The 22,229-nt window shown below is 41.4% G+C and overlaps 2 protein-coding genes across 2 annotated transcripts; both read right to left on the bottom strand.

The window, feature by feature from the left end:
* Positions 1-1,749: 1,749 nt before the first annotated feature.
* On the bottom strand, positions 1,750-4,648 carry LOC106921576 (growth arrest-specific protein 1). Its single transcript, XM_014993344.2, has one exon. It carries the CDS (start codon positions 3,993-3,995, stop codon positions 3,252-3,254), a length of 744 nt encoding a protein of 247 aa, XP_014848830.2. The 5' UTR covers positions 3,996-4,648; the 3' UTR covers positions 1,750-3,251.
* A 3,052-nt stretch (positions 4,649-7,700) lies between these two features.
* On the bottom strand, positions 7,701-15,639 carry cplx3b (complexin 3b). Its single transcript, XM_014993342.2, has 3 exons — positions 14,835-15,639; positions 11,075-11,162; positions 7,701-10,983 (listed from the first exon to the last, which is right to left on the bottom strand). Exons 1-3 carry the CDS (start codon positions 14,990-14,992, stop codon positions 10,759-10,761), a joined length of 471 nt encoding a protein of 156 aa, XP_014848828.1. The 5' UTR covers positions 14,993-15,639; the 3' UTR covers positions 7,701-10,758.
* Positions 15,640-22,229: the final 6,590 nt, after the last annotated feature.

The following is a 22,229-nucleotide window of genomic DNA, read 5'->3' as shown; positions in this document are numbered from 1 at the left end:
CTGCTTTTGAAAGAAAGCCTTAAGAAGTCATACTTTGCTATTTTCAACAAGCTGGTTAGACAGCAAACAACACTTTTCAGACTATTTTTTTTAAGAAAAATATTTTTAGCTTCATGGTATTTTCCTCCCACTTCACAATTACGCACTACTTAATGCTTGAGTGTCACTTAATATCAACATAATATGCATTGTAGATTTTGATTTTGAGATGGCATGACTGTGAAAAAGTACAAATAGTATAAATACTTTAATAAGGCAATATCTCAGCCTTCAAATAAATGATGGGTTTAGCGTCTATTCTTCCCCACCTGCTATTGCCCGTTCACATTTGTTCTGACAGAACAGATGTGTTGCTCACACTAAGCAGCAACACCTAATGGCTCTTTTATAGTTTGTCAATGACTTGTAGATATCTTAGAAGCTCCAAATGGCAACTCGCTTTTAAAGTGGGTCATGTTGTCGACGTCTAAAATGCCAAGTAAAGCTTTTAACAGTTTTTCTTACAGGGCTGATGGTATCATTTTAACTGAAGCCTTAACATAGACTCCTGAACTGCCATTTGTTTCCAGTAAAAGTGGATTGAGCAATGACTAGACACTTAAAATTCCTCACTAGGTTTCAATTACACTGACCTAATCCCTTAAGAATCAGCAGGGAAAACAGCCACATGCAGGGCTTAGTGAGACAGTGTAACGCTGAAACAGGAAAGACAGTTTGACAATACATTCTTATATTTGGTGGTCATTTGTTGTATTTCATGATGTCAATGAGAGCATGAGGATATACTGACAAACCCCTTGCAAACAAGTATAAAATCAATTACCTGGAAGACATCAGCTGTTTTACTTTGAATATAAAGTCACAGATATGACAGAAACTTTAAAAGTTGAATTGCAGTAATTAATGGCAGGAAGGTCAGACTAGACCTTTCTGCCATTAAGTCTTTCTGTAGACTATACCTTTTTAGAAACAAATGGCAGTGATGAAAAAAAAACAAAAAACTATTGTGCTACAATGATTGAAAGTGCACGATTTTGCTGATGAACTGATTTTTTTCCCTGGACAATAATATCTGGGCAATCAAACCATTTTCTCAGGGAAATCAGATCAACTCAATGACATGACTAGAAAACAATTTGAATATCTGAAAATGTAAAAAAAAAAAAAAAAAAAAAAATTGCCAACCAGATGATCTGTTAGTTGTAATAGTCCAACTTTTAAACAAACAAAAAAACATAATCTAGTGCCATATATTTGACTTGTTTTGTTTGCAACAAAATAAATCAAATGAATGCACATGATGGATGGATGACTGAATATTTTGTTCAGTTGCTTTATCTGACAGATTAAGTAAACCTTTCACCACGCGCAGGAAAAGTGGTTGCACCTTTTGAACGTTTTACATTTTCTCACGTTACAACAAACCTCTATGTTATTTACTGTGATTTAACGCGATAAAGTAAAACAAAGCAAGTCATAATTGCGAAGTGAAAAGGGAAATAATACATGAAAAAATGAAGAGTGGGGGTGCAGATGTGCTTAGCCCCACTGAGTCAAAACTTTGTAGAACTACCTTTTGTTCCAATCACAGCTCCAAATCTCTGTGGTATCACTACAGGCTTTGCACACATACAGATTAAAAATTCTCCTCAGGTTTTGACGAAATGTATGGCAAACAAATAACCCAGACATATTGTCTTTAAAACTCCATATACTGATTCACTCCTTTGACAAAACACAACATGACACTTGTTTAGGTCATACATATTTTATTATAAAACCTCCATGGGGAAGAGCTTTCTCTAAATCCATATTATTGCTACTTTTCTAGAAACAATGCAAAACTCTCTGGCTTCTTCAGACTGAATCTGATCTACATTTGTATGTTTATCCTAATTGGATGTAGGTGAAACCCTTTTTTTTTTTTTACTGCACACAATTGTAAAATAGATACACGTTCTTCATATTCTAGATTTATAATTTAACACACAACATAGCTCGAGATTTAATTTCAAGTGGCAAAGACGGCAGCATCACTGCAACTTTCCCTCCATGATTAAAACAGCTCAACGACGAGGAAGACATGGGATGAGAGTGAAAAAACAAACAGACGCTGGTTTGAATCACGTTTTCTATCGGTGCAGACGTTTAAATGGGTCACATTAGCACCTCGGTTTAAATGTGGTGCGTGGCTAATTCACGCAGCCTAAAACTAGCACTGTAAAAGCATTCAAGGCATGTGTTTGAAAGCAATAAACCTCACTGTGAATTTGTGCAAGTAACAATCTCTTGTGCTATTTTGAGCTTTGCCTGTTTACAGACATTTGCAAAAGAAACTGGTGACAAAAAAAATAATAAAAATCAATTAAGATATCCTTAAATAAGACACAGAAACACACATTTAACTCTCCAGGATGCCTCATTTCCTCATTTTTTTATTTTATGTTTGCATAACTTTTTATTATAATTGTGAAGTGTGTACTTAGATAATGATTTTACTCCCCTACTTCATGTTTTTCAATAAATGAAGACATTTCCTCGTGTTTTAAACTACAAATTAGGTTAAGAGAAAAGTTCTGCTTTTTGATGACTTCAGCAAAAGCTGAGAACAAAATGCAGACATTTTATGTTCACCCATTTTGGCAGCTGACAGATTCTCTCAAAGTGTTGTGGCCGTGTGAAAGCAATAATAAAGTCAGGGAGCTTTTAAAAGCTTTTAGGGGGTCCAGGCTGCAGAGAGGAGGAAGAGAGGGTTGGGGAGAAGTCAGGAAGAGTTCAATAAAACAATCTCTGGATGGGGGAGGGGGACAAGCAGGAGTGCTAGAGAAGCACTTCAGTTAATTTAAGTAGTCAGACCCACACCCTCGCCTGTCCGGGTTCCCACAAATATTTGAAGTGTGGTTACTGCAACAATGCTAAGGCCTCTGCAATGGAGAGGAGAGCAAACAGAGGCTGAACGGCTCCAGTGTTTGCCTAAAGTCTTAATAAAGCCACACTTTAAGAAGCAATGAAAGCTAACCAAATAAACAAGAGCTGTTTAAAGGCACTCAAAATGTTCCCAACAAAAGTCTGCTTCAGGTAATTTCCTTTCACGTAAAAGGAAAAACAGTTAAGGTATTTTTGACAACACTTTCTGCGCTCTGTGTCAGAGAGGCCCAGCCGTAACCTTCATCGTGGGGTTTGCGCTCTCAAAGAAAAAGGGTCTCCCTTTGATTGATAAATCCAAACATTCCAGTCGGCAATCCATCTCCTCAGAATAATATCCATAGAAAGACAAACATCAGGAAGCTGGGTAACCTCTGGCACGCAGAGGAGCTGCCAGTGTAACCCTCATCTCTGTCAACTTTTCGATCGTCATCCTCATCGTCGTAGATCTCCTCAACTTCAGGCTGGTCGGAAGCAGCGCTGTGGTCCCCGATGGAGCAAAGTTTGCTCATGTTCTCCTTGACTACCTCGCAGAAAGGTCTCTCCACGCCGTCACAAACGCAGCGGTTCAGCAGCATGCCGTTCGGGATGAACAGCATCTGCTGGATGGTGGCCTTGCACCTGGAGGAGCACCGCCTGCCGTTGAACAGCTGCCCGCAGTACGAGAGGTAGGCCGTGAGAGAGGCGTGGCAGCTGCTGTCCTCCTCACACCGCTGGCGGGCCTCCATGCAGCCGATGCCCCCTGCATCGCTGGGGTGTCTGCGGGGAAGGCACGGCTCGATGGCCCGCTTCGCGCCGAGGCAGCTCGGGTCCTGCGCGCAGTCGCAGGTCTCCAGATCCGGCCCGCTGCGGGTGTTGTTGAGCCGGATTAGTGCCTGGATGCAGTGGCTCGGGCACTGGCTCCTCGTCCCGTGGATGTTCCCCTCGCATGCCGCCAAGTACTGGTTGTAGGCGAGCTCACACTCGGGCTCGTTGTGGCACTTCAGGATCGCCTGCCAGCAAACTAGCTGGGCGTCCAAAGCCACCAGCAGCCACAGGAGAAGCGCCAGCGAGCTGCACTGACATCTCATGCTTGGCTGAAATTTGAGGCGTGTGACGAGCACATCAGGATCGGAACAAGTCAAGCAAGCGAAGGTCCGACGGAGTTTCTGTTACCAACGAGGTGTTTGTGCAAATGTTCCACAAACCTGCACCGGTGTTGGTCTCGCTTCCTGTTGCCGGGCTTCGTAACAGCAGAAACAACCAGGAGCGGCTGCGAAGTAGAGAAAGAGCGCAGAAACAGTCATCTCTGGAAGTGTGCGCTTTCCAAACCAGGATCCTCCGGACTGCAGTCTGAGAGCTATCCAAAGTCAACAAGAGTTCCGCTCTTAGTACTAATGTTTCTCACAACTCCTCGGTTCGCTTCACTCAAAAAGTATAACTTTTAGCATCCATCCACGCTTCCCAGAGTTGTTTTTGAAGACATAGTTCTGTCATGCTGCCCCGCTACTCGCGTCTTTGTCCTGCTTCTGGCTGTAACGCTTCACGGTCCGCCGAGCATTTCTCCACAACACCCCTCCCTCTGTCGAAAAAAAGAAAGGAAAAAGTCCCCCCCCCCTCCGTCCCTCTGGCTCCCCTCCTTTCCTCTTCTTTCATTTACTATCCTGGTCAATGATTGGTCGCAGATTGGAAACCCGCTTCCAGCTCCACAAATCCGAGAAACTGCAGCGCACTGGTAAAGTAATCATATTGTCTGACATGTCAAATTCAAGCCCACACTTCACTGTGGTTTACTTGGATTTCATGTGATAGGTCAACACAAAGTAGTGCGTATTTGTGGAGTAAGAAGGAAATTAATATAGGCTACGTTTTATTTATTTATCGCAGAGAGAGAGAGAGAGAGAGAGAGAGAAAAGTGTCAGGTTTGTGGCGTTTGTGTTTACCTTTAATTTTGCACCTCATTAAAAAACCCAGTGCAACCAGCTGCCTTCAAAAGTCGCTTAATTGGTGAATAAAATCCACTTGCAACCACTGTATCACCACGGCTGTTCCGTGAAGGTTGTTTGTTAGAGAACATTTGTGAACAACAAGCAGAGAGCAGGTTGAGATTCTAAACTTTGAACATCTCAAGGACGACACTTTAATTCAGAACCAGGGAAAAGGATATGGATCAACTGCAAACCTACTGAGTGATGGTGGTCCACCCAGACTGACAGGTCAGACATGAAGCAAAGAAGCCAGTGTTATTCTGGAGAATGTAAACATTTTAATTAATAAATAAACATTTTTAATATGTAGCCACATGCCATAGGGAAGAGAGCGCACATGTAGAAGAAAATGGTCATGATCCGTGTTTCTGTGTATTTATTTTAAGGTTTTTCTGTGTTCAGTTTCTGTCCTGAGTCTCTGTTGTTTCTGCGTCTCCCCGTTGATTGGTTCCCAGGTGTGTCTCACTCCTTGATTACCCTCCCTGTGTATTTAGTCCCACCTGTTGTCTCTGTCTCTTGTCGGATCCTCGTTGTGTTTACGTCATTCATCGTTGGTCTGCTTACCTTCACAGTCGAACTGTTAAGTCCTGTGCTGGTCTAGCTCTCGTTTTCAGTCTTCAGGTTTTCAGTTGCTACCGGTATTTAGTTGTGTGCTAATCTTTCTGCCGTGCCGCCTGATCTGGACTGTTTTTGAGCATCTTCATTAAATTCATCATTCATTAAATTCATCTACAACCTGGGTCTCTGCGTCTCTCCTCACCACCTCTCAACCACCACACATGACAAAAATAAGGGAAATTAGCATTGTACATGGTCACTTGGTGGTGGCAGTATCATGCTGTAGGGATGCTTTTCTTCATCTGGGACATGAAAGCTCATCATAGTGGATGGGAAGATGGATGGAGCTAAATATAGGGCAGCAGGGTCCAAAAAAAAAAAACCATCTGGGGTGTTGGTTAAACTTACTGCAAACGTGTGAGTAAACTTTGATTATCTTCTATTTTCTTAACTCTATTGACATTTTTTTTATTATTTTGTGCTATTTGGACAAAATAATTTCCTTGTGGGGATCAATAACATAATCTTGAATCTTGAAATGGTTTAGCTGAAAGTACACTCCTTTGTTAGAATGGCTCAGTCAAAGCCCAGACCTAAATCCAGTTCAGACACCATAGCTGTAAACATGGCAGCTGTATAGCTGCTGCTACATGTGGTTCTTCAAATGATTAATCCAGCAAAGGCTGAGCTGCATTTGTGAACCCAGCTCTGGGCTGGCATGTTACAAATTGTGAAAAGGTTCGAGGGCTATGCAGATTTTTACCAGGCACTGTAGGAAGAGACAGGCTGGATGAAAACTGGTTATAATTTTGCTTGCACGAAACCACGGATCTGTGTGGTCTTCCCCCCTTGGCTTCCTCTCGCAAAACACAAGTTAAAGCAGCAGCCAGGAGGGGAGCTTGCAAAATGCATTCCATTACAGAAAGGTCACATCTGCAACTTTTCTGCTCCAGCTTTCACCAGACCAGGAATGGCTGCTTTCTCTTACAGCTCTTCGCTAATTGTCACCGTACCCCTCCCTCTCTGTCATTCTGCTCAGTTTTAAGCCCCGGTTGAGAGAGGAGAATAGGGGAGAATGCTATTTTCTGGCCCGTTTCACCCTAATTGTGTCAGATTGGCCATGCAGTGGCCCAGTGTCTTTCCAGGGTGAAGATTGTTCACGCACTGCAGCCTATCAATAGGGAGGGGTTCGGCATCAATATATTTTACAGCTATTCCTTTTCACACCACACTTGAAAACCAGCAATAACTCAGGCTTTCCTGCCATTGAAATGGTAACTAACTTCTTTTTTTAGGGGGGCGGGGGGGGTTAAGTTGCTCCACGTCTACCCCCTCAAGTAGCTTGTGCCAGTTTTTGCAGGGGCTGCCCAGAACAGTTGGATGCCCAGGATGAAATTTACCCAAGGCTCCAATAACTTATTTTAGACAAACACATGAATAAATAATTTGCACGTTTAAACATGCACTTCAGAAGTAATCAGTAAACAGAGTATAATTATGTGTAATTTAATCTAAGTACAACTGTTCTGTTAAATCCCTCAGTAGATTGCTAAGCATTAGTGAACAAACGGCGTCAAGTTTTGTGGGGGAATATTACACACAATCCCAATAGAATACACTGGAGTTTGTGGTTGCAATGTGGCAAAAAGTGACAAAGTTAAATGGCTGTTGAAGCTTTTGCAAATGGTAAATGAAGAACAAAGAAACTAAATAATGGGGAGTAATGTTCTAGTACTTTTGACTAGGACTGCAAATATTTATCTTTCTGCACAGAGGCATGATGACCAGGGACTCATGAATTTGATAAAAATTTCATAGATCTCTGTTTTTTTTATTTTCATGAAAATAGTTTTTTCATAAAAATGTGGTTAATTTCCTTCATTTCAGAACAACTAGCTAATAAATATACACTTTAATTGTGTAGAACTGCACTTTATTTGGATCAAATTGGGTGTTTTGCATTTGAAGTGAATACATGTTGTTGGATTTGCTGTAGACTCCATAGTTTCTATATAAAGGAGTTTGTTGCATAAACTAAAGTTAATTTAACATTCCACCCATATTAAATTCTATTTCACAGGACATTTACCATGTTGTGAATTTTTACCATCCAACGCTAAATGGGAGTAGAAACCCCCACCTTGCCTGCCATCGCTGTGCGTTCCTCGGTGTATTTTTGTCTCCCTCTAGTGTTCAGGCTGCTGCAGTTTTACCAAAAATGTTGAGACAAAAGCGAAATGAACCACAGCGTCATAAAAATGTGTTTATTGCAGTTAAAACTCAAAAAAGAACATCACCGAAGAACTCGCACAGTTACAGACATACAGTGAAACAGCCAAAGATCAAGAAGAGACTGCCATTGCAGCCTTTTCCTTAAAAATCAGATTCACAGGATAACAGCACAGAATTTACACTTGTGTATTAGGATTATTGAGTTATTGATTTCAAGTTTCACACCTATATAAAACAAATAGTTTGTACTTTATGGCTTGGCTTCCAACTATTGATACCATGTTCTGATCTTTAATGGCAGATTCTAGTAGCTTTGTTTAAAAATAAGTTATTGCAACTTTCCTCCTGTGTTATTTATATGTTACGAATATAATATCCTCTATCACAAGAAATTAACCATTGCACTCAAAACGTATTGCCTCAGCCTTCACTCAGTAGCAGCGTGGCACGTAACGAAAGAAAATTTCCGTTTAATTTTGAGGAATCACAGAACAGTAAGCTTCCGCTACATAAAAGACGAAAATCCTGCCATACAGAAATTAGAACAAAAGTCTAAAATTTGGACACGTAAAATAAAATGTATTTTACATTAATGCAACACTGAATCCCCTCCTTACAGGCAGGATGCCACTTTAACCCCACACTGACTTGACTGACTGTTATGTTACAAGCACTCCCCAGCTACAGGAACGGATTCGTTATTTTTTTTTCCTTTCACAAAGACGCCGTTTAGCACATCACACTGGCTTAACAACACAACATCCACCAGCACGAAAACGCAAATACTGAGATGGCAGATGAGGTGGAGGACGAGGCGAGGATCGTGGGACGGATGACGACACCACAAGACTCAACGCGTTGCTGAAAATGGTGAGAGTCAACCTGCTGGAGCCAAACAGCACAGAACTCTACATAGAACATAAATATCTGCATGTAGACTCAGCTGGATTTATGCACACACCAGAGGCAAACAATCTGATGTATCCGTGCCATTTCCTCTGCGTTGGTCGGAGTGTTATCAACAAAGGCTTTGGCATACGACTGAAAGCATTTCCTTTCTACCAATCTGAGCAGCCATCAGAAAGCAGCATATAAACAGATTCACACACAATTTATATATATGTATATATATATATATATATATATAGTGGACAGAAATGGTATTGCATGGAAGCCGATTAACTTTGCACACAGTTACATGTTCATGTAAAGCAGAGGTGTCCAAAGTCAGTCCTCGAGGGCCAGCATCCTGCATGTTTTAGTTCTCTCCCTGGTGATAGTAACAACCTTTTCAGCAAGTCAATGTTCCTCTTAGGCCTTCTAATGAGCCATCATTTGATCCAGGTGCATTAAACCAGGGAGAGAACTAAAACATGCAGGATGCCGGCCATCGACGACTGACTTTGGACACCCCTGATGTAAAGCATTCATCACTGCAAGTCTTCACACCTAAACAAGTGAGTAATAATTTGTAGGTTTTAGCAAAACCAAAAGAAATAAAGAGAAAAATGATTTAATAAATTAACCGCTCAGAAAGCGATTCATTTATCTTGGAGCTTCAGCCCTGACCAACGAGGCTCACAAGAAATGCTGCAAAAACAACAGCAAAAACAAATGTCACGGAAGATTAACCTTTTGGTTGTTCCAAACAAGTTGTCGCCCATTAAATTGTCCGATTCTGTTTGTGTAATTAACATGAGCTGGTGTGCAGAGCCGGCTCAAGGCTGTTTAGGGCCCCCAGGCCAGCAGGGTCCTCAAAGAGTCCTCTAATTCTGACCAGAATGCTGGTCATTTGGCTAACTTACCATTTCACACTTTTGTAGTCTGATTTTGTACCCGACTCTTTTGCATTCAAGATTAAGCTTCTCGCCACAAGACCAACTATGAGGTATTTCAATGCCGTTTTAGGGACATTTCGTACCTGCTTTGATACCTGATAATTTTAAGAATATTTCTTTGATGTACTTATAAATGTTTGTGTCATTCTGTAAGCTAATGTTAATCCCAACAGGAGACGACTCAAGAGTTTAAGTCGGAGCTCAGAATCACTCGTCTTTCTCAAGAGAAAGTCGATAAGAACCGCTTGAGCATTACTATGGCTAATAATTGTCATAGTTTGACAAAATACTTAACTACACCCAGAAACAAAACTGATACACAACGGCTGAAGAATATGCTTGAAAATGACTGATAACTTTTTTGTAGCTTGTAAGCAGGACCGGTCAGACTCACCCGTTCTGCCTAACTCTGCAATGCTGCAAAAGCGTATGAATAAGTCAGAAAAAGTACCCAATATCCAGGGTCTGCTGGCTGTTTTCACCTTCTGAAACACTTTTTTATCAACCACTGTTTAGTAAAAAAGAATGAAGAAGTAATGCACACTAAAAGTGGTTGTAGAAACTCTGGTGGGGGTAGGTCTTCTAAATCAAATTTTGTTTTGGAGCCCAGTTCTAACTTAGGCCGGCCCTGAGTGTTCAGCTTGTGCATGTGTGTTGTTGTTCCAACTGAGCAGCTGACCCCAGCGGTCCTGACTTTATTGGAGATGCATGCCTTAGCCAATGAAACTCCTCTGCTGAGTTTTGGAGACAAAAGGGGAGGAAAAAACACACACATACACACTGCTACGACCTCTGCTGCAGAACTGCATGGTGTTGTCACTGGCCAGGTACAGAGAGCGAAGGAGAATGGGAATACAGGGAATGAAGGACCTGGTGCACTGTACAAATTTACCAAGAGGAGAACTTGCTCGAACCTGCAGAAATGATCTCACTGGTTTCAGTTTTATCAGAGTGCAAATTGGCTCATTTTCTGACTTTTTCTTTTTTCTTTTTCTCGTAAAAACGTGGACAACATTCAGGATGATTAAGACTCAAAATGGTTTTAACTGGTTAGAAGGTGAGCCAAAGATCTCATAGGCTCCAGTTTGATTTTGATCCCCATAAAACTATAATTATGCAACTCTGCTAACTGACATCCAACCAAAGCAATGAGAAAATGTCTACACCTGGAGAAGCTCTGCCTCTGATAAATTTCTCCACAAGTGAAACTCTGTTTCCTGGAGCAGCTCAGGCCCACTTCACATGAGATTGCAGTTTTCCGTCTGCTTCTTGAGGTCTTCCAGCGTGGCCTGGGCTTTGTCCTTCAGCTGATCGATGTCCACGTTCTGGATGTTGGACAGCTGGCCCAGCACGGACTGCTTGTGCGCCTCCTCCTGGTTGTCCTCAGCGATCATCTTGGCCAGCTCTGTGGGCAGCACCACGTCGTCCCCTGCCTGCTGGATCTGGGTCTCGTCGAGCTCATTCTGAAGTGGGGGAACACGTGGCGAGAAAACACGCCAAGGTTAGTTTTGCGCATTTGTCTGAGAAGCTGAGGTACATGCATTTTTAAATTACCTTCGGTAGTCTGTACTTTTCCCGAAAATGGGTTCTGACTGTAGCCCTCTCTGCTTTCTTCTGGGCAAAATTAGCTTCTCGTTCTTGTCTGCAAGACAGGAAGGAAATTACAGCCTTCAGGCAGAATGTTCTGTAGGGAGTAAAAGCTTGAGAAAAGCTCTACTTTGAACCAAACACGGCAAAGAAAGGTCACCTCCTAATAATTATTAGGTTTCTTGAAAATCAGAATCCAACATGCCAATATCTTCTTCATATTAAGCCTCTATCAATTAATCTGAACATGGAAAAAAACAGTTTCAAGTTTCCAACTTGGTCTGGGTCATGGATAGCCTGATCATTGCCTTCCTACGTGATGGGATTTCTTCTGTGGAGCTGCATTTCTCTGGTAGAATTTCAGCCAGGCCAACCAGCGAACAGAAATAGAAATTGTAAGCGATAACTTCGATTTTCTGCTGTGTGTTCCTGAATTGTAGTCTGCCTGTAGTTTCAGCAATGGTAGTGGTGGAAGAGAACAAAGCCATTTAGTCCGTACGTCACGGCCAAATGCTAGTGGTTGGGTAAAATTCAAAATTGAAACAGAGTCCAGACCTCCAGCAAGTAATCGTTTCTCAATAGGTTCAGCAAAGCATAGAAGAAGGGGCTTGTTTTTACCAGGCTGGGTCATGGAGGGTAATGTGGAACAGTAGTGTCATTGTCGTGGACTAGCAAAATGGAGATGTCTTCACCCTTTTCCACACCTGCCACAGGATGTAATATCTTTCCTCTTCAGCTCCAGCTACTTGCTAATGGACCCAAAGTTAACCTAAAGCTTAACTTGGTCTGGACAGTCTGCGACAAGTTACGACCTTTCAATGAATCCCCCTTTGTTATCTTGGAACATCATTCGTTTCTCGTGATCCAGGAATAGAATTCTGGATATATTTGCAAATCCCACTCCTCCGAAATCCTTTGTCCTCTTTACCAGTGTGATGAAACACCAATAGATCGAAAGCACATGGCCAAACATGCAACATGTGCTCCACCAGATCCTCCATTTGTAGCTCATTTCTATGTACTACACACAGCAACCGACGTGTTACAGAATCAGACTGACCATATGTCATCGTCAACCACTTCAGGAAATAATTTAGTGTTTTCAACCTCCTCTCATTCACTGAGGTGATCACTGGATATTTTATGATTTGTAAGTAGCAGAGTACATGGTAGACATTAATGTATATTAAGCTTAATGTATTTTAGTCATTGTTGTGATGTAAATAAATTTCAAGTGTTGTGATATGTGTGTGTGGTATGATAGCTGCTGGTGGAAAAGCCTGAATTCAGACCTTCACTGAGCACCTGATGTCTATAGATTAATTCATACAGGCTAGAAGAAAACTGATGCAATTTTTTTCTTGCTTTTCACATATTGGCATGAATAAATATCTGTCTTAAAGATGATCAATTACAAATAGTTTTTAGACATTTAATATTTTCTACTGACAAGACTACCTCTTTTTGTGACCAATACCAAACTCCCACAAGATTCAAGCTGTAGACTAACTAGTTTTGCAGCAATTTGAAATGATTTAAAAGAGCAGAAAATGTTGCTAAAATGTGTTAAGAAAATTACCATCCTTAATTTATCATCTTGGTATTTTGTTTAATTTTCTGCTCTTTCTGGTCTATCTTTACAGTAAAATGGTCCAAACGTCCAGAATCAGAGTTTTGAGGCACACATTAGGAAACAAGGGGGTAGTAAATGCAGAATTAAAAACCTTTGCAGTTGCATTTTCAATGTTCATGTCTAATTTGAAAAATTTTAAAATATGTCAACAAAAATGTTATAAGATGTAGTTTTATGCACAACAGTGTATTTGTTCAGTTTCAGCTCTTACCAGCAAGCCGAAAAAGGAAAAGTTGTGTTGGATATTTACATAATCTAATATATTATACTTGTGGATAACAAAGTGTACAGTTGCAATCAGTTATACAGTTTAGAAGTTCAGTATATTTTGAGTCATCTATTTGGGGAAATTGTATTCCATACAGTATATTTATTTATTTCTCATTTAGCAGTGAGATATTTTAGCCACTAAATACCACACGAGTAGGGCAAGGAAAATGATAATTTCAGGAAATGAGAAATAAATAAAAAGCCTCTCTATTATACATATTTCTTTTTTTAAGCTTGGAAGCTCTTAAGCCCTCAATCCTCTTCCTTCTCAACCTTAGTCGAGATTCAGCCTTCTGGTCTCCTCAGTTTGTGCTGCCTCCAGCAGGGGGCAGGCAGGAAGTGTTTTCTCCACTTCCAACTGCTAGAATGTTAATTCGTAAATGTGCAGCCAGCCACAGACATTGCGAGCCAGCCGGGCAACACAGTCTGAATCAAACTTGCTTGAATAGCCAGAGGTCAAACGTCTAGTGAGAACAACAAAGAAATGAGAACACTTTGTGCAAGAGCAGAAATCCGAGTGTGTCCTTAGGACAACATAATCCATCGAATAGGGGTGAAATATGAACACTTGGATGAAATCAGCAGCAGCAGCATCAAAATTCAAAGAAACACTAGGAGGGACATGCTCGCACTCATTGTGTCAAAGGAAAGGTCCTCTTCTCGTTGAGATGGAGCCTTTCACTTCTTCGTGTGATCCGGAGATCACTTCAGATTAACATGCCAAACGTAGAAAGGCCATGCCAGCGCACACCAATGTGCAGCTTCCGTGTCTTCTGTCTCTCAAGGGCATCAGTTGACCCAGGGTGTCACTGCTGTGTCCTGGCGGCTCAGGGTGATGAAATGCCTGTATGTATGTGTCATCATGGCAGTGTGAGCAGCTCACACTTCACCTCAAAAGTCTCACTCTGTTTCCATCTAAGCAGGAGGAGCTTCTCCTCCTGATCTATGTTCATGCTTAGCACCTTCTGACTAGTAATTCTTCCCCACCGAAGGTCACGTCATGATGGAAGAGTGTCAGGCATCCCTCCTGTGGAGCTCGGTGGGCTCTGCTGAGTGTTAATGGCTTCACCTCCCACTCACTCTTAAAATGTCTGCACATGGTCCCAAAAGACAGTTTTGACGAAAGTGTTAGAATGGAGGTGTTAGCTGATGGTGATAGGAAGCCAGAATCAGCAGAGGAAACGGGGACATTTTCTCTGTCCTAACATGCAGCATCATGAACTGACCATCACTGACCATCTAACGGGGCTTTGTAGAGTCCAGCTCTAAAGGCTGGGGCAACTTTGATGACCTGCTTGTTATATTTAATTCTTGCATTTTTACATTTCATGACTTCGTCGGTGGCTTTAGTTTTGTGGAAAAACTACAGACATTAAAACGTTATTAGAGCAAAGATTCACACAGAAAAGACGAAAGTCGCCTCTGAATTAATTAGAGTAAGTTATGCAAATTTGGTTCCACCTGATTTTTCTTCCATCCTATCGCACAATAATCAGGAACATCTTTCGCCCCCGGCACAGTAAAGGTATTCAGCGAAATAAATAAATAAATAAATAAATAAATGTAAACGTGAGTTCTTTTTTTTTTCTATTTTGCCCGAGCATAGAGATGGAGAGCTCCTCCGGGCGAGAGGAGCAGCTGTGTGAGGAGCGCTCCTATTATTGCACTGATGCGTAAAAAAGCGCGCCGCGCACAGAGCGCTCCTCGCTTTTTTACCCATAGAATCACATAAGCCACAATATTTAACATATTTTGTTACAACGAAATAGAGAACAACTCCCTGTTCATTGCTATTCCACACAACATATTTCAGTCAGCGCTTACTTTTCCTCCTCTAACTGTTGCTGATATTGTTCAAATTCCTCTTGAGTCATTCCCTGCGCGGCGGCGTCTGATTTCTCTCCTTCGGATTTCTCCTCCGTGAGGCCGCCTGTCAGGTTCTTCAGCTGCCCTCCCACCACGTGTTTCACCATGAAAGCCATGGCTCCGGTCCGGAGAGTCCTCGGTTTGAGCGGCTGACGTTAAGGGACTCGATGCGCTCCTGGAGAGAGCGCCGGGGTTGTGGGGAGATTTCTTCCAAATCGGCGTTCAAATGAGACGCCTTGAGTCTTCACGCAAAAAGGGGATACAAAAATAAATAAATAAATGAGCGTAACTTTGGGAAATGCTTGAACCTGGAATCAGAGGAATGCGCTATCAGCCCTGGAGGCGGTGTCGGAAAGCTTGACAGTTTCAGCACCACTGGCCCCGGACAGCTCCGAGTCGAGATGGACGGAGAGGAGCAGCTCAGTTATGAGTCAACAAGTTTGGCGCTGAACTCTACCAATCCCGTGACTCCTTCCTCCGCCACCACTCCCTCCCTCCACCCAATCCCAGGCACCGCCGGACTCGGAGCGCGCTCACACGGCGCGGGATGCCGTGATTCGCCGTCTGAGGATGTGCGGCGATGGACTCGGGGAAGAAAACAACACGTGACGAGCGCGAGTTTCTCCTGGTCGCTTCGGTGCCTCCGTCTTTCTCAGGGACGTCCAGCCGCCGCTGAACAGATGAGAGCGTCCCGATTGCATGTTTATGCAAGGATTCATTGGCTTACAGTGCATCACCTTTTGTCACGATATGGCCACATGCGTAGCACAGGATAGTGAAGTGGAATGAAAAAGGCACGTTTTTTGTCCAGTTGTTTAATAATTAAAACTCTGTCTGGAAAGTGTGGCGGGCATTTGTTTCTCCCGCAAGACATTAATCACGTTTTGCCACGATTGCAGCTGTCAGGTCTTTTGAGACCAGCTTTGCACATCTAGAAATGTTCAGCCCTTTATTTCCAAAATGGATCAAGGTCAGTCAGATTTGATGTATCTGCAAAGATCAATTTTTAGGCTTTGCCAAAACTTTGAATTATATTTAGAACTAGGCCATTCTAAAATGAATAATTTTAGAACGAAACCTTTCCATTTTAGCTTTGATTGTACATTTCGCTTTGTTGACCTGCTGTAATTTGAAGCTCCACTCCAGTATTGCCTCATCCGTCTTTCCATCGATTCTGACCAGCTTCTCCGTCCATGTTGAAGTAATGCAGCATAACGCAGCCAGCACCATGTTTCACTTTTAGAGATAGTTTGGTCAGAAAAACGTGAAGTTTATTTTTTTAAGGCTTTTTTGCCACTCTTCTATATTTGACAGATTTCTTGAGTTTAGAACTAATAAATTTAACTTAACATCTTCACAGCTCCTTGACATTTACGATGAGACACTTTCTGCTTTTTATGATTACTTTTATTTCCCAGTCTGTCAGTTTTGGAGGCTTTCAGTTTTGTCACAGTCTTTTCCGTTTCCAGAGAAAGGACTGCTTTATGAAACATTCAAAGGTTGGGAAATTGTTTTAAGAACTAATTCTTCTTTGAGACCTTCACAGAAGAGTCTGTTTATTAGTTGGATGACTTTTTGTACTTAGAGGTATTAAGGTAAAGAGGGTGACTACCAATGCATGACACAGCTTTTAGTTTTTTATTACAAAAAAAAAAAAAAAAAAAAAAAAAAGCACAATCATTTTCACTACAATTCACATATGTCCACTACTTTGTGTTAGGCTGTTACATGTATTGAAGTTTATGGCTGTAACGTGACAAAATGTGGAAAGGTTTATATATATATATATATCACTCAAGAAGGATGCGTTGCAAACAGATGACTGAAATGTTTGCATGGTGCACACCAATGAGTCCATGACGTGAAGTAAGTGAAATGACGTGTGCAGTGCATGAGCAGATGGAGTCCAATGTTTAGCCAGCAAACATGGTCTCCAGTGGCAGGAGCCACTGAAGGTCCTGTTGTGTATAATGGCTTCAGAATATCAGTGTCCTATCAAACCAATTTTTCCTGGTGCTTTATGGTCATATTTCTGTTTGGTGTTGTAGGCAGAGAGAATGGTTCAGCTTCTGCCAGAAAAAAATAAAAATAAGGCTTGTTAAAACAGTATTAAGGTAGATGACATAGTGTTCAGCTGGGAAAAAAACCCCATGTTTAATAAAAAATGTGACCTACATTTTTGTATTTGCATCTGTTCTTATGTGTGAGAGATATATATATATTTTAAATCTCTATTTCTGCAAGAGTTTCCAACAACCAAAGTGTGAAAAACAACTTTGATCACAAGTCAACAACTTGAGCGTCCTGATCCTCACAGCAGCCTGACACCGAGCCTGGCCTACTTTTCCAGTCCCTGTGGATCGTGGGGGGAGACGGAGCGACGTCTCAGCGTCTTTTTGTCACAGGCTTAGTGAGACCCTCTTAGCCCACACCTGCCTTGCTCTAAAACCTCTACCTACCCCATCCCAACTTCAAAGCTGAAGCCAGTGAATGGTCTAAAACACAACACAGCGAGTAAGATCAAACCTAATCTCTGTGAAATTGAATAAAAGGAAGGAATTTGCCTAACCAGCATGTTTTAACATCACGTTATATAATTTCGCTTTTGATATTCAGTCCTGTGGGATCTGCTGCAGGAGGAGGTCTCCATCACTTTTCATGGTCTACAAGTATTTTAGCAGGTACGCAGCAGGAAGCTCTAATCCAACACGGTGCACACAAAACATGGCTTGATGGTGTGAAGAGCCTCAGAAACTCACTTTTGCAGGTACAAATATGGAGAGCGAGTGTTTTGTTGGCAAAACTAGGGCAGATCTTTGAACATTTTTAGAAGCAATGTCACATCTCTATTAGCTGTAAATACTCAAGATGTTACATGGTGAAACTACAAGGTTGTTTATTCACTAACAGCCTATTAGGACATCTGATGTCAAATCCTGGCTATAGCTGCCGGCCAAAGGGATGTTTCATCATTTCTGTGTGTTTGAGATGTGTTAGCTTGCTTTAGGAAAGAACATTGGCACACAAATTCAGCTGATTTAACCGTTGTCTTCTGATTCTCTATAGTCTCTGTAGTGAACAGTGGCACTCTCCACATAGGGACATTACAGGTGCACAGTTTGTATTTTCAGACAAGGGAGTTGCATCCTATGAACATAACTTAAGTTGCAAATCTGCCAAATTCCATAGATCTAAATCTGTAATATTTTCCTTGATTGGTAATATGCAGGTTAACAAAAGCATTTTTCCCCATTTAATAAATGCATCAAACTCTCAAATTGGTTGGATCACTTTTTTTAGTGCTTCAGTGGAGGAGTGGGGGATTTTTGAATTGCAGTCTTAAACATTGGGTTCATGTTCAAAAGCTACATTATGAATCCGCACCACTCTGACAGTTGTTTTTCCTGATGACTCGATCAAAGGCTTACTCCATAGTGTTTTTTTGAATAGGTCAAAGTTCAACTGCCTGGCTTGATGGATTGAACAACGCTCCACGAGTTATTTCAATCGCATGCTGTTTTCGTTTTACTTCCTGTTATCAACTTCACTGAACAGTTGCATTTAAACTGAGATAAAATTAAACTTGGACTAACAAACAAACTAGGTGTCTCCAGTTGGCTGCACTGGATTTTGTTTGCGTGTATCAAAGTAAATGGAGGTAAATACAAAAGGGTGTCACACTTTTCAGATTTTTGTTTGTAAATCATTTTGAAAATAATACATAATTTTTATTCCACTTCATGATTATACACCACTTTGTGTCAGTCCATCCCATTAAATTGCAATATAATACATTAAAGTTTGTTGTTGTAATAAAATGTAGGTTCAAGGAGTGTGAATATATATACTTCTGCAAGGCAGTGTGGTTGTAGAGGAGAGCATTTTGTCAGGGTGAGCAGCAAACTGAAGTGGATTTTCAATCATGTAAATTATGTCTTACTACACTGTCCAGGAGAAATCATTGAATTTATCATGCATGACCAAATACTAATTGATACAAATAAAAATCTCAGTTCATCAGCACCACGTTTCTGAAGTGTACGCAGGTTTAACGTTCACAGTTATTTTCATTGGCATAAATGTTTCAGAAAGGATCACTGAATATCAGCAAAGATCTTTGAAATGTTGTGGTCGCTCATCTCGGATTCTGTCAAACTGTACCTTACCAAAATGTAAATGAGGCAGCTGCCACAGAAGAATCGGAGTTAGATGAATTCCCATCACAGGTTATTTTTCAGCCTTTCACTCACAGCGGAGTAACTAGGAACCAATCAGCTGTATTTGTTCAGTAAGAGGGCATGACATTGACATGAAACCTTCAGAGTGAAATGCAGAGGAGAAAAAAAAAACATTACTCATGCTGCCTGATTTAAAAATAGGCTCATGTTTATGCTCCCTGGCTGCGCTCAGTTCACGTTACAGCCTACTCAGCTTTGACCTCAGTCTCTCTGTACGGTGAAAATGAACGGCTCAGGTCTCCAAATGTGAGCATATATGATGAATACCACCATGCTAAGCCTTGTAAATGTATCTACCGTAATGCACATGCATTTGTGCACACAAGCCAGACACGTCTCATTTGGATTTAGCATCTGTGAACTTTTTTTTTCTGCTCTAATAGCCAACATCTACCACCGAATAGCAGAAAAAGTAATAATGTGCATTGCTCACATGAGGTAGCAAAATATTTGGCATCTGAATACGAATCTGAATACAAATTTGAGGCTGCAACAACAAAAGGTTAGACAGCCGTGACATGCCGTGGTTGTTGTGAGCCCGGAGCGATCACAACGTGAGTCAACATCACTGAAAGCGTCATGCTGGCTTCCGCCCAGTCACACTTCCACCCTGGATGCTCTTGATCTTCTGGGATTAGGAAGCTGTATGGGAATCAAGAAAGAGAGAGAGAGAGAGAGAGAGAGAGACGGGTTTATGTACAGCATCACTCGCAGCCGCTGATCCACAGCAGCCGAGTGTTACACCTTTGTCCCCGTAGACAAGGGATTAGACTCATCAAACAAGCGTGCCCTGCAGCAAACAATGTGCACATTCAGGGACTTCTTAAATTTACACAGGAGGAGATGACGCTATTAGGAAAGCGCTGGGATGCCAGTCTGTGGGAAAAGCTGCGTGTGGCGCCCGCCTGGTGAGATGACAAAATATCACACTAATCACGTTAGGATTGAGAGCTGATCTGAACACTCTCAGACAGAACTACTTACTGCACGAAGCAATGCTTCCCTACTTTTAGAAAATATTCTATTTTGTCTGAACCTGCATCAGGGGGTTGACCAAAGCTGGAACAGACAGGTGGGGTCACAGCAGCACGGCACCATACGGAGCAAAGCGGGTTGGCCCTGCAGACGGGGTCTGATGCCCTGCAGGCTGTCCAGGAGGTGCTAAACCACAACACATGGCAACTGTCCTCACAGTTTACATCAAGGGCATCTGCAGGAGATTAATATAATAGCACTGATTTAGATCATGGAGGGACTATTTAAACTTTTTTGACATTTAGTGTTTAGGAAATGAAGAACATTCATATTTATATTTGCCCAGGCTGTAAGAGAAAAAAGGAAGCAGAGAAAAAAAAAAAATCTGCTTTTTTTTTTTAAGTGCAGTGCAAGCAGATGGAATCTCATTTGTGGTGCTGACAAAATAAAATTATCACATTAAAAAAAAAACCCCGGAAAATCGCAATGAGACATCTCTTTCCAGAAACCGTACCTCAGCCTCACTGGATAATCCACAGAACTCGCTGCCAACCGCTTTCAGAGAAAGTAGTTCAGATAGAAACTTGACAGCAAAATCTGTGGATTATCCAGGCTAACTGGGACACAGATTTGGAAAGAGATGCTTCTCTGAGAATAAAGTTCTCTCCCAAACCTGAGAAGACAGACTATCCCTGCAGATCTGACACCAGAAAAACATTAGAAAATGAAAATCGCTGCTAAAAATGTGCTGCAATTTAAATTTTCTTGTTTTGTTTTCAATTAATAAAGTCACTTCCTGCATTTCTGAATGAAATCAAAACCAAGCCACGTTTATTTGGTTGTATTTCTGGCTCAATTGCAGAGTCATGGTTTATTCCGATGCAAGAATGCTTTTTGAGAATCTGTAGCCTGCGAGCAAGGTTTTCAGCTTAGAAAATATACATGTAATGGAGAAAGTGGCAAATTTGCCAAGGAGGAAGCCAGCCTGGGATCATTATTACACTTCACTTTGGCGTGCATGAAAGTGCGAAAACAAGCTGCCAAGAGACACATTCTGCGACAGAATTCACAGCAGAAAAGTACGCGCATCAAAAGTGAGAAAGATGAAACACAAATGTTCAGACATTAGAAAACTGAAATAGGTTGTGAAATTGAGTGCGAAGGGAAAAAAAAAAGTGCTCGAAATGCTTTGCAGCTGCCTTGAAATCCGCACTCAGACGAGGAAATGAGAAGGACAAAAAGCACCACAGAATGTGTTAAGCGTTGTTCTGAAATGCTGTGTTTTTCACAGAAACGTGTTATGTTCAAAGCTGAAAAATGCAAAGAAACTGCAGCTTGTATGATACTGACAAATAACATTGAACAGAAGGATCCTGTGCTTGACTCTCTCTGTAGAGAAACTGGCCATAGCTTCAAGGTTTTCCTACAGAGAACCCTACTTATGTCAAGAAGAAAATAAATAATTATTGATGCCAAAAGCCACTCTCAGAATTCACTGCAGATGGTTAGACCAAGAATGAAAAATATCCAAACAGTCAACAATTCTTTCATCCACACAGACACCTTTACATCGTTGAAACTGACATTTAGTTGGTCAGTCTGAAGATCATCACTCCAACAACATGTTTAGGTGATCTAAGATTTTAAAATGCTGCTGACTGGTCACCAAACCTTCGAGCATTTGAAGCTGGAAACATTGTTTGGTTTGTCTTTGAACAGAGATTATAGAGAATATTTTTCCTCTTTAGGCTGAGCAGTTTTAACTGATAGGTGATTAATTTATTCCATCCTTGTGTTAAACCAACACCGAGGAGCATCGTAGAAAGAGTTACAGGAAAGGCATTTCCCTTTCCAATGTGACACTGGTTTAATTAAATGCCTACATGGACCACTGACCCCGATTTCACCCAACACCTTCGCCTCATCCATCATCTGTGCTCCTGGACATGAATGTATCCAAGGGGACTCACACAGTGGCAAACTCACAGATGTAAATTTTCAAAACAGGGATTGTCAATTCCCGACTCTATTTGTCGCAGTAAAACATGAGGTTTCTAATCATTTCTACGTCCAAGTCCAATTTCTAAAGAAATCACATGTAAATGAGCATATGTTAAACCAATAATAAAACCTGTAACAA

The sequence above is a fragment of the Poecilia mexicana genome, unplaced genomic scaffold (genome assembly GCF_051168715.1).
Source record: "Poecilia mexicana isolate PSO_F unplaced genomic scaffold, ASM5116871v1 scaffold_3, whole genome shotgun sequence".
NCBI lineage: Eukaryota > Metazoa > Chordata > Actinopteri > Cyprinodontiformes > Poeciliidae > Poecilia > Poecilia mexicana.
Note: the sequence above shows the minus strand (reverse complement) of the source record. Positions and strands in the feature narration are given on the sequence as shown.

Bases quoted from the DNA above. Each gene is read 5' to 3' on its own strand.
- LOC106921576 (XM_014993344.2), bottom strand. From the start codon at position 3,995: ATGAGATGTCAGTGCAGCTCGCTGGCGCTTCTCCTGTGGCTGCTGGTG.
- cplx3b (XM_014993342.2), bottom strand. From the start codon at position 14,992: ATGGCTTTCATGGTGAAACACGTGGTGGGAGGGCAGCTGAAGAACCTG. The intron at 11,163-14,834 runs GTAAGCGCTGAC...CCTGTCTTGCAG, and splicing joins CAACAGTTAGAGGAGGAAAA to ACAAGAACGAGAAGCTAATT. The intron at 10,984-11,074 runs GTAATTTAAAAA...CCCCCACTTCAG, and splicing joins AAAAGTACAGACTACCGAAG to AATGAGCTCGACGAGACCCA.